The sequence below is a fragment of the Stigmatopora argus genome, chromosome 12 (assembly GCF_051989625.1).
Source record: "Stigmatopora argus isolate UIUO_Sarg chromosome 12, RoL_Sarg_1.0, whole genome shotgun sequence".
Taxonomy (NCBI): Eukaryota; Metazoa; Chordata; class Actinopteri; order Syngnathiformes; family Syngnathidae; genus Stigmatopora; species Stigmatopora argus.
The window spans coordinates 4,143,780-4,156,199 of NC_135398.1; the positions used below are offsets into that span (position 1 = coordinate 4,143,780).

Below are 12,420 nucleotides of genomic sequence, written 5' to 3' on the forward strand. Positions count from 1 at the left end.
GAATCGAGGGTAATAATAATAATAATCGGACACAGGCTTTTTTTGGCCGATTATTATTATTATTACCCCCGATTCCCTCATCATTGTTTTTTGCGACAAATACGGCTTATATGCGAGAAAACACGAGAAAACAGCTTATATGCGCACAAATTAGACTTGGCATGCGTCTTAAGTGAGAGAAATTGTAAAATTAAACGATTTTAAGGCAATTTTAAGGATACGGCTTATACGCAGAGGCGGCTAATATGTGAGAAAATATGGTACTTCAATAAGAATGTGAGGAGTGCAGAGTGCTTTTGGTTTTTCTACAAATATATATTAACTATAGTTTCACTAACAGAAAGACAATTTAGCATGTTCCTTGAGAATTTTTCATTAACTGGAACATTTTGGTTTGCAGATTTTCCTAAAAAAAAAAAAAATCTGACAAACTATTGATGCTGCACTTTACTAAAAAAAAGAATTCCATTGTATTTTAAATTCTTTCTTTAGGATTGTTTTGTGCTTGACAGTGGATAATCAATCACGCTCTTGGTCAAGTGGACCCATGGAAATTATTGCTGTTTCTAAGAAACTAACTTGACAAGAAAGTTAAAATATTTTACTGTGGGGGGTCCAGGGGTCCCGAGCAAGGGGATGGGGGCCAGAGCAATCTAATCCAAAGCTTCAGGTGGCCTCACAGAGGTTACAACCCCCCTCAAGCTCCTCTTTCTCTGGCTGATAACAACATGCAATCAGACAGCTTGTCCGGACTCGTGACAAGCCGGACGCCAAACAAGCATCTGCAAACGTGGAAACGCACAATAGGAAACACGGCTGCAAGCGTGTTTTATGGAGAAATTTCTCAGAGGAGGGATCCTGAAGGATTCATGAATGCTGACACATGTTGACTCAGTCCACCTGACAGACGCTGTTCTCTCGTCCAGTCACTATGTGTCATTCCTTGTGAGAATCGTCATCTCAATAGCATTTTACGACCAACTGGGGGTCCGCAAACATTTACATTGCCGGCCCGCTTGCAAGATGATCTTTGGCAGGTAGAATTGTTTTGTCGGGATTCCATCAGCAAACACGAATTACAGCCCCACCGGCCCCTGGTCTAAACCAGTCTGGCGGCCACTACCGGGTGTTTCGAATGCCTTGTTTGGAGGCCGTAGACATGGTGCAGACAGTAAACAGCTACCAGCTCGAGTAGAGTGTCAGGGGGGGGGGGGATTCTTGTGGTTGGGAATGCATTGTGGGAGGTCCAGCCTACATGTTCAGTCTAGTGACATCACATCTTCTAGTCAAACTCAGGTGTTATGCTGCCAAGAAGCAAAACCACAATGGGGCACCTATTGTTTCTGCAAGCTGCTTGTCTTTTATGCTTTCCTTTTATCATAAAAGTCACATGCACGGAAAAAGAATGTAACACAAGGAAAACTGTCATAAGTCTACATCGAGGGCAGGAATTTCCCAACTTCCGAACTAATATCGCAGGTGAATTGACGGCTGCATGAAAGACCAAATTTTAAAGTCGCCACCGGAATGTAATGTCCAAGTTTACAACGTCTTTTTGAGTCTGTATTCGTTTTAGCTACCGCAACCAAGATTGCGCTCAAGTGGCAGCCGGCGGCGGTAGCTCCGTCCACTCTGTGTTTTTGCTGCTTTTCTGTCTTAATGATTTGACTTGGTGATTCTTAATGATCCCATTTGCTTTGTACTTTGTGCTTTTGCTTTGTTGTTTTGTCTAATCACCCTCTTGCTACTGTGACAATGAAATTTCCCGAATACGGCATGAATAAAGTTATCCAATCCAATACAGCCAGGTGTGTTATAATATGTCTCTGGTCTAGAATATGGGGAAGCTTGAAACACTTCAGTCCTATTTTAATACATTAGCATTAGACCCCTTCACTGTACCCTTGGATTTTATTTCTGTGGTCTTCATCAAAGATCCGTAATCAGGATTTCCCAACTATAAAGGTAGTGCAAGAGGCAGATGGGTCCGGGTCGTAAAGTTAAAGCAGCTGGTTTGCATTTTATTGCATTTCCATTGCCACCTTTCACACTATCCTTGTCTTTGGTCTACATCCAAGGAACCAAAACCAGGATAACACTCTGAAAAAGGCCAACATAAATACAATTATTTGTTTTTCAAATGTGTCCAACTGTGACATTAGAGTTTTCTTAGCCTAGCATCTGATGTTGACTCAAGGATACGGTTTCCTACCATCGGCACAGAAAAAAGAGGGACAGTGGCTTCATGAATTCCAGTACAGTATTAAAAATCTGGACTGGGGTATTAAGTTTAACATCTGCTATGTATTTTATTGCGTTTGCCCCTTTCCCACTACCAAATACACAAGAATATTCCATCTTAGTGGCTTTCGGTTGACATCAGTTCCACATCAGAAAAAATTCTGGTGAAGTTAACGAACAGGCTCAAGTCAGTCTGGTCTCCTTTGCAAACTGAATCGGAACAGGAAGTCAATGCCTGGACTTGAAAGTATGGCATCAGCTAGAACGTGTCCTGGAGATGACTTTTGCTGCAACAACAAAGTGACGCACAAAGAGGCACAAAACTGATCCCAGGTTGTAAATTTCCCGCCTCTCCTTCGCAGAGACCAATCTGCTACACAAACATCCCCCTGGCCTCCAACCATAAATAACCACCCAAGGAAACACGGCGCAACCAAGAGCTCGCACAAAAACATCCTTCACGTGGCATCACAGTTGGGGTGGGGGGGGGTTACAACCTCCTGACAAATCCCTCTTCTTTCTTTCTCCTGGCCCGTGAAGCCATTATGCCGTTACGATGGCTTTCGATTGAAGGCGCCACCCGCGAGCCACCACTTGAACTGGCACACTTGAGCGACTGCTCGAGATTTAAAGCTAATAAACAAGGACGCAATTAGCGACTACCCTCTTGATTTTTTCTGATCTCACCAACTGCCATTAAATACAGAAGTTCACCCATTTTTGAAACTCTAAGACTGCTTCAGGGCAAGGAATTCAGTTGCTATCAAATCCGCCGAAGCTGATTAAACTGTCCCTGGAAAAACCCAATCCAAACTATCAATTGCACGAGTGGCTGCACGATTAAATGAAAAAATAACAAAGCTAGCTTTGATGGGCAGTGGGAAAGGGTCAAAAGTTGTCACCTAACAGAGTTACAGCTCTGACACTTCCTCTGTAGACAATTGCCGGGTCACCTTCAACTCCCCCATCCCATAGCTTTTGCAGAAAACAGTGACCCTTGGAAAATGGAGCTTTGACAGTGAGAAAAGACCTACAAACTAAAATTCACCAGTGTTACAAAGCGTATACTACACAAGTCTAGAAAATTGTTGTTGTTCTGTGTCGGTATATTTCACACAGAGTGACCTGTGAAGAAACCAGTTCTAATGTGTGCGAAGGGCTATTAAGTAGCCTGTCACCTGCGTTGTAGCTGTTATAAAAGATCTTTTATTTTAAAATAGCTGCACCTTGCTGGTGCTAACATGACACTGAAAACAAACTTTGAATTGAGGAATTTGCTCCAATTCCTCGTCCTTAAAGAAGGCTATTGGGGGTATCTAACTTGGCTTACAGAACAAACACTATCTTCACAGAGAGACATTTGTCATACACAAGAATTACAAAACAAGAACATATTTTACTTGCATGTACTGTGAATTCAACAATGCAGTTGGACTGGAATATAGCACAATCTTATCAGCATGTACGGACGACACCAAAAAGACACGCTTCTTTGCAAAACGAGGTCACTCGTGCAACATTTTGCACCACGGGAAAATATTTTCATCCAAAGTCACCCAGTCAGTAAAACTGAAAATATGGATGCCTGACATTCCTGAGCATAGAAAGACATGCTTTCTATTGGCGCCTCGCGAGCAACGTCCAGTAAAACCGGCCACTGAGGCGTTCGGTGGGCCCTGCGAGCAAAATTTAGCTGCATGGCCAAGGTTTATTCCGGGGAGGGGAGGCTTTTTCCACGTCACTGTACCTTCAGCTACTCGAGCGCTACGCTATTGAAGGCACTACGCGGCCACAAGTGAACATTTGTCCTAAAGGAATGCCGAGTATGCGGGAGGGAGGGGGGGATGGGATGAGGGGAGCCATCAGTTTAGGCTTGCGCGTTGACGACGACGGCTGCTTTACTCTTTTTTTGATTTGAACCCCCTTCCCAAAACCTACAACCCCATTATAATCATTAGGGAAGTCAGGACGGGACACATGGACTAAGTGACAAGCAGATGTGAATCATGTCAACAAGAGGGATGAATGGTGTGAAAACTAGAAACGCAATTTGAAGTACAGCAAGAAGTATAGCACTTGAATAAGAAACCACATTGAAACTGAACTGAAAACAAAAACCAGACCAGAGGTTCTGCAATTGGACGCAGAGGGACTGGACCTAGAACCAATTTCAGAACTAGAAAAAAGCAATCAGAATGGGACAAGAACCTGAATCAAAACTAGTAGATGCAAAACTACTATTAGTGTGTTAACTAGAACAACAACCATAACTAAAAAAGAACCATAACAAGACTGAAAACCACAAATAGAAATACACTACACCTAACATTCATGCTAAAACCAGAACTATTACCACAACTACTAAAGGAATGGAAGAACTAGCAGCGAAATTAATATCAAACTAAAAAAACTATTGGAACCCGTTAAGAAGGAATAAAAATAATAGAAACAGAACCTCAACTACCAGCATGCTTAACTAGTTGCAGATTAGTTGCTGCAACTTCACATGCAGAAATCAAACCCAAAACTAGAACCACAATCATAACTAAAAATGGGTGCAAAAATGCAGATCACATCTCATCACACTTTCTGAAGCGCTTCATCCTCATTAGGGTCGCAGGGGGTGCTGGAGCCTATCCCAGCTGACTCTGGGCCAGAGGCGGGGGACAACCTGATTCAGTGGCCAGCCAATCGCAGAGCACAAGGACACAGACAACCATTCACACTCACACTCATGCCTATGGGCAATTTAGTGTCCAATCAGCCTACCATGCATGTTTTTGGAATATGGGAGGAAACTGGAGTACCCGAAGGAAAGCCACGCAAGCCTGGGCCATGCAAACTCCACACAGGTGGACCGACCTGGACTTGAACCCAAGACCCCAGAGCTGGGAGGCCGACGCGCTAACCACTCTCTCCACCAGGCTGCCCCCCAAAATGCAGATAATGGCATAATTAGAGCAAGAATTTGCAACAAAAATCAAAATTGGAACCAGACTTGAATCAAAACTGTATCTCAAATTTAACCACAGCCAAAATGTAGTTAAAATAAAGTTGTATTTAATGCTAAAGTCATAAAGCAGTAATTGCCACATGGGCTATTTCGCGTTAATGATCCCATAAAGTCACGGGAGGCATAGAGAGAGATGCAGGGGTAGACAAAAACTCATTTTGGCACAGGTCAGGGTTCACCCATTGAGTCACCCTTCTTGTCCTCGACACTTCAAACCTGACCCAGCGGTTGTGGGGTGGGTGTGGGGAACCAGACGAAGCACCCCCCTACTCCCCAACTGGGCTACTAAGTCTCAAACATGCCTAGGCTAAGGTGCTAAATTCCTAGTTAACTGATTCCTTCTGTTCTTGCTCTTGCTGCCATTGGCGTAACACCAACACCCTGGACATTGGCGAAGAGATCCTGAAAAGTGTCTGTTTGTCAACAACATCATTTGGGGAATTCTGCTTTGACTATCATTCAACTATAGGCAAATTTAGCAACACCCACGGTTAAAGTTGTATTAAGTTCATTTTATCTACTTGTGGTTATGTATGTTTTGATTCGTTTTTAAACGACAATGGTGTTTTTTTAGTTCATTTTGTGACTTACCTGTGGTGGTGCACAAGATTTGAACAAAAAATATAACTCCAAAATAACCTTACAACTATTAAAAACAGGGCAAAAAAATTACAAAAATACACACTTAACTGGGAAGGACAAAAATGGGGTAGACGAACACCAACGAAAAGCAACCATAATGAAGACAGAAAACACTTCCAGCCGACACACACAAATACTGGGTTTAAATACACAGACAAGGGTTGATGACAATAAGAAGGAGAGCCAGTAAAGACACACCGGGTGAAACTTATACAATCAGGCGGACAGGACACACAAGGAAAAACCACCCAGCCACCAAATCCCAACAAAACAAGACATCAGTATAATGACAAAGTGTTTCAAATCCTTTCACGGCGATTATAACATTCTATCATCTGCCCTTCAAATCCACTAGTCAACTCTGATATAGATTTTGATCACACTCTGACCAACAATCAAACTTTTCTACCAAACATTTTTGGATTGTTTGCTTGTCCCAGATCTATCACGCAAAATCGGAAAGATGCTAAATTGCTTGTCAGTGTGCCGGTGGTAAATAATTTTCTTGAGGGCTTTAGTAGTAGTATACTACGTAAAGTACACGTCTTGGGGGAAAAATAAGCTTTTCATCCTCAGAACAGACTGGGCGATTAAACCAGCATAATGGCATTATTATTATGATGGTTATTATTATTGATGCGTTAAGCTGCTTACAATGTCGGGAGAGGACATGCACAAATCATGTGTGACCTTCATCTTACATACAAACGCAATGACTCACTCAAGGAGACCATCCTCCTCCGAGCACAGGAATGGTTAAACAAGTCACTCCCGTTGCCACAGTGTGTGTGCATGTGTGTGCATGTGTGTGTGTGTGTGTCTGTGTGTGTCTGTGTGTGTGTGTGTGTGTGTGTGTGTGTGTGTGTGTGTGTGTGTGTGTGTGTGTGTGTGTGTGTGTGTGTGTGTGTGTGCGTGCGTGCGTGTGCGCGTGTGTGTGTGTGCAGCAGTACAGTATGGGTCAAACAGCAGTTAAGTCAATGTGGCAAAACAAAAAGCAAAATCTACTACAAAGCGTGAGATGTTGATCGGTTGTAAACGAGTTATGAATAATTGTTTCCTAATATCATCCTGCTGCACTACTATGGTATCAATGCACACGCATATTGATGAATGAGACAAACTATCCATCATGTGAAGTTACATGTTTGGTAATGTAAGAACCCTATTCTGACTGGTAATTCGATTGGTCGTCGGTCTTTTGGTCGCCGATCTTTTGGTCGCGGTCTTTTGGTCGCCCCGACCGCGACAACGGGCGACCAAAAGACCGGCGACCAAAAGACCGACGACCAAAAGACCGGCGACAAAACAAGGTAAAACAACACGGTCTATGCATCAATAAAAGACAACAATGGCCATGAGCAGTTTCACTGAGCCGACGTGTGAGTGTAGAAGAGTTTGTATGTACATGCGTTGTCCCTTTAAGAAGCTACGTCAGTCAGGGTCTTAACAAGTTCTCCAACAAAAAACAATAAAAGTCTGGGAAATTTGAAGCTTTTCTTTAGCCTAATAATTACTAGGGCATCAAGTATGACTAAATAGTAATTTGCAGTTTGTATTTAGGGAATTTGAGCAACGATTTAAATGGTAATTATCAATAACCTCTCCGGGCGACCAAAAGACCAGCAACCAAAAGATCGGCGACCAATCGACCGTGTACCATTCTGACTAGTAGGAATGTTCTTTGTTTCACCTGGACTCTGGAGGGCCTCTTTCAGGTGTAGCAGCACGTTGGCAAACCACCTGACGTCGTTCACCAGCGTCATGACGTAGTCCGGGTCCACTCCAGGTGGGCAGGACAAGGCAGGATCCACGTGGGTGTCGTTCAGCAGGATGTGGGAACGCCGCCGGTGCCCGCCATCCCAGGTCTTGGTGGACCCGGCCGATAGCGAACCCATCAGGGCATCGGACAGATGTCTGGATGCCGCAGGAGCATGAACACGCTTCACTCCACCGCCATCGCTGTTTTTACGGAGCATCCTGGGAGCTGGGATGTGCGTGGCGGGGGAGGGGGCTAGTGGACTATACAGCCACCCGGACCCTCAATGACATCCACTGGAAAAATACGGGATCGAGATAAAGAAGAAACAAATGAAATACATAATGTTGATGATGTGATGTATCATTTCCATTATATTCTTATTCTGACAAGGGTTGCGGGGGTGCTGGAGCCGATCCCAGCATACTGTGCCAATAGAAAGGGCATGTCTTGAATTAAACCAATCAATATTTACGTGTAATCATTGTACTGTGTGTCTTGTTTTATTATATAACATAAAAAGTCAAATATTGGTCAGTTTTAACCTGCGTTATGGCCAAACGTATCATTTTCATCTACAGTCTAGTATTGATTGATTTACTAACCTTTACTTTGTTTGCGATGAAATATTGCTTGACATTTTATGCTATATAATTTCGATTTGTGATACAGTATCAATAACAAGTGTTACATTTGATCCATTTGGAATATGCAGTACCATTACAGAAAGATTAATTAAAAATAGTTTAAAAATGGGAAGAAATCATATTGTTGTCATCAATGAGGTGCAAAGGGGTAAAACTAATAAACAAAAAGATAGTAATGTTCTTTAAAAGTAAAGAATTAAGACTAAAAACTAATATTAATCCCGACAGGGCACAATATGATGTGATGTTATTTTCTATCAGTATTTAAAAATAAAACAGATAAGGCCAAATATCAACATTAATCATCTAAATATCGCAGAGCAAATTGTACATGATACTAAAAATTATATTCGAAAGGATAGAAAAACTGGAAAAACAATTTTAATAACAAACAAACAAAATGTAAATAAACCGCATGCATATCTTATATTAGAACGCGATAATATCGAAATCTGGTGCTGAGCGAAGATACTGTGGGGTCAGAAAAGTTTGTACAGTGCGATGGACAAATTGTATCCGATTGCTGATAAAATACGATATTACTACTATTATTAATTACTAGGAATGTTAATAAAAAAAGAAAACATTTAAAAGTAGTGCTTTAGAGGCTTTGATTTTGCACTGTACTGTCGCTACTCCCATTGACCACGTCTAAAAACATAATTCGCATTTTCATACTTTACCTGCTTGGGACTCGTGAGACATGGCAGCAAAACTACCCGAGACAAAGGCTCACCCAAAAGTATTCCTTTTCGACGAAGGATAAATAGATGTTTTTTAAATAAAAGAAAAGGGAAAAGATGCAGAAAAGCCAGAGATGAAGAAATGTTTGAGGAGCGACTGGAGCCCAACGACTCGACTAGATGACTCTCAAATCAGGCGTCATTAACGAATCCGCTAATCACGTGGAGGAAAGAAAAGCCTGTTCATTGGTCTGATGGCCGCTGCGAGGGCGGAGCTTAGTGACGCTTCTCGGACTAGTGGACGTGTGAGGATTTAAAAAGCTTAATCCTCAAAGAAACACAAAAAGAATGGCTTTTATCGTGTTTTTAGTGCCCGCTCTTAGGTATTTGTGAGCAAAACGTCAACATACGTATGGTAACGTCATAAAGTGCATTTATTAATGCTCCAAAGTTGGAGTTGTTTCTTAAGTTTTACAATATCCGAGGGACACTTTAATGCAGCATGGATGTTGTAGCAAACTGAGCGTGTAATCACTTTGTGGTCGTTAATTTGTGTAATTCTAGCAGAAATATATACAAATATGAGAAAAACAAATGCATACTATTTTTTAAATGATAACTATGAATCTGTGACTCATATGGAGATTGTGTTTCCAATTGCGCCCTCTAGTGTTAATTGACATCAATGGTAGTATATTAGTTCTGCAGTGATGTCAAATATGTGGTTTGTTTTCCTTTGTACACTTACCACAATTTAAGTACACTACAAGCTAATAACATCTTAAATAAACGTGGTAATAAATAATTAAATCAATAAAATTACAAAAAAAATAGGTACAAGTCAAGTTATCACTATCAATAAGAGATGTGACAAATATTGATCTGATCAGATTAAAGTGGTGTATAATTAATGCTAACAATATAGCAGAAATACACAAGCAGCTAATGTAATTTTGATCAAAACCTATAAAACTGTGCAACATCTTGAAATGAACCTTTGACTCCCAATGCACCGTGCAAAATACCTAACATGCATCAACGACAAAATCACTCGTCTCATCTGCGTTTGTATTTTATTTTCATATACAAAAAAAGATGTCTTCTCATCTACTATTTTTTTTATATATTTCTACGCATTTTCCAAGATAAAACTCAGACATCCGCGCACGGGGATTATCACATCAATGGGGGAAGTCGTCATTCACACTCAAATAAGGGCTTTCTTTGCATTCACACACATCATAATAATGTCATAAAAATTATACATACAATAATCGAGCGAATCAGAACTAGGGTGGGCTAACTCAACTGTCTGTATTTCACAGAAATTAAAAGAGAAATATGGTCTAAATCGTGAAGGAGTTCCAATTTTGCTATGTTAGGGGTCATCCATAATTGGACTTAAGGTCACTATTGCAGTGACTGTAACTCCTAGTGGCACAGCAAATCATATGGAGCGCACAAAATAAAATCCCCATTTTTTTTAGCTGTGAGGCCGACGCGCGGACCACTCGTCCGCCGGGCCGCCCATTCATAGATATTAATCATTACATTTTATTATTACTAAATCATTTATGTGTAGTAGACATTGATACTGGTGTGAGCCCATAGCGAACAATCAAACAAACAAAAAAATAGAGGGAACATTGAGTGGCACCCATAAAAACTTTAAATAATCATATGCAAATTGACAAAAAATTGAGTTAGCCCACTCTGCTGCTCAAAAAAAATGTTTTTGTCCTTTTTTTTACAGATGACGACAAGTTACAGAGGTACTGTGTGAGGTAAGTGGTCAGAGGAAGAAGAGCTGGAGGTGTGTTTTTTTGTCTTTTTTTTTCCTTTTGGGAGGCATTGCGTGAAAGCACCTGGGAGGGCCGGTATGGTGGTCATTGGGGTCGTTATTGTACACACAGCTGAGTGAACTTGAAATGATATTCAAATGACTATTGCTGTGTTCAGATATATTGCTGGACCCTCGGCTCATACACACATGGCTGTGCACATCAATGAATTTTTGCTGTCTCTAAAACTTCCTCTCCAAAAAGTGTCATTTTCTTGTACATTTTTTTTTTACACTACGCCCCCCTTAACAGCACACGACAGAGCACTTTATTTTCACAGAGATGATAAGAATTAAAGTCACCATGTTTTGCACAGCACCGCATGTCTAAACTATCACGTCTCAACGTCACATCGGCAGGTTATGTATTTATTTAGAGGTAATACTGTTTGAAAAAAAAATAAAAAATTAAAAGTATCCAGAATCTTTTTTTGCCTGCAGCTTTTCCAAAAAAGACACACCGGCACTCGCACACGATTGCTAACTGCGCGACACCTGATAGACACCGCTAGCCTTCTTAAAAAGGAAAAAATAATCAAATCAAATAATACACAGTCAAGCCCCAAATATATATGTATATACATATATAAAGACACGCACACACATCTGTGTAAGGGGTTTTTTAGCTGGAAATGAGCTGAAAGAAATTTGTTTTTATTAAAAAAGGTGATCATTCTCAGAGGGTTTTAACTTTGGTTAATGGAAGTTATAAAAAATGTAACATTAAGGGGAAAAGTGGAGCAAAAAAGTGCTTCCTTTTTATTCCAGATTAGAATTAATATCTCTGATCTGACATTTTTTTCTATTTATCCTTAATATTTCAGCTTTTTATTGAAAAGGAACACAGAATATTCAAAAATCTTGTGTAATTATTTATTTACGACCCCCAAAAACTAGTGTTGAGATTTTCTTTAAAAAAGTGTTAGTCTGAAACTTTTTAAGTGAACTATAAATTTCAAAAAAATGGATCCAATTTAGGATTAGCATCATAAAATAGTCAAAATATGTGCAATATACGCCACTTTCCAGCTAAAATACACCCCTCAACTGCTTTAACTGTGTATACAGCTTAGAATTCATTTTTTTAAAAGACCAGTGTGTCCCGAGCTATTTACAACAATCAGCGTCTTTCCGATATTTTTTTGTACTTTTTGTGTATGGACAATGTGACAAATGCTTAGGAGTATGGTTAAAAAGAATTTTTAAAAAATTAATCTCAAAAGACAAAGAGGCCCATCCGACAACAATAAACCATCTGTACTAGAGTATTTTTCTTTAAAAAAAAATGAAACACACAATCAAATACACCATAAGAACACAAATAAATCCATGTACATGTAGAAAAAAAGCCTGAGGTAATTGTTCAGAATATCTGAGGTCAGTCTCGGAGGAGAGGAAGCAGCTTGAGGGCTCACCCCTTCATCATCATCATCATCATCATACACACCCACAAAACATGAACAAAAATGCTAGCCTCACGTCATGTCACCGATGGTTCTAGAACGCACTACGAATACAAATCCTTGAGAGTCCTGGAATAGTCAGAGCAGCATAAAAAACAGACATTCAATAATGTATGGTACTCGTGGTTTTTATGA

General features: G+C 40.5%; 1 protein-coding gene across 2 annotated transcripts in view; it reads right to left on the minus strand.

Moving 5' to 3' along the window:
- The window catches only part of LOC144085530 (rho GTPase-activating protein 29-like), a 32,599-nt gene extending 23,448 nt beyond the window's left edge, over positions 1–9,151 (minus strand). For both annotated transcript variants that reach the window (XM_077614895.1, XM_077614894.1), the window contains exons 1-2: positions 8,983–9,151; positions 7,587–7,948 (exon numbers count right to left, since the gene is read on the minus strand). In XM_077614895.1, coding sequence (XP_077471021.1) covers positions 7,587–7,872 — 286 coding nt within the window. In that variant the 5' untranslated portion in view covers positions 7,873–7,948; positions 8,983–9,151. The remainder of the gene's footprint in view (positions 1–7,586; positions 7,949–8,982) is intronic.
- Positions 9,152–12,420: the final 3,269 nt, after the last annotated feature.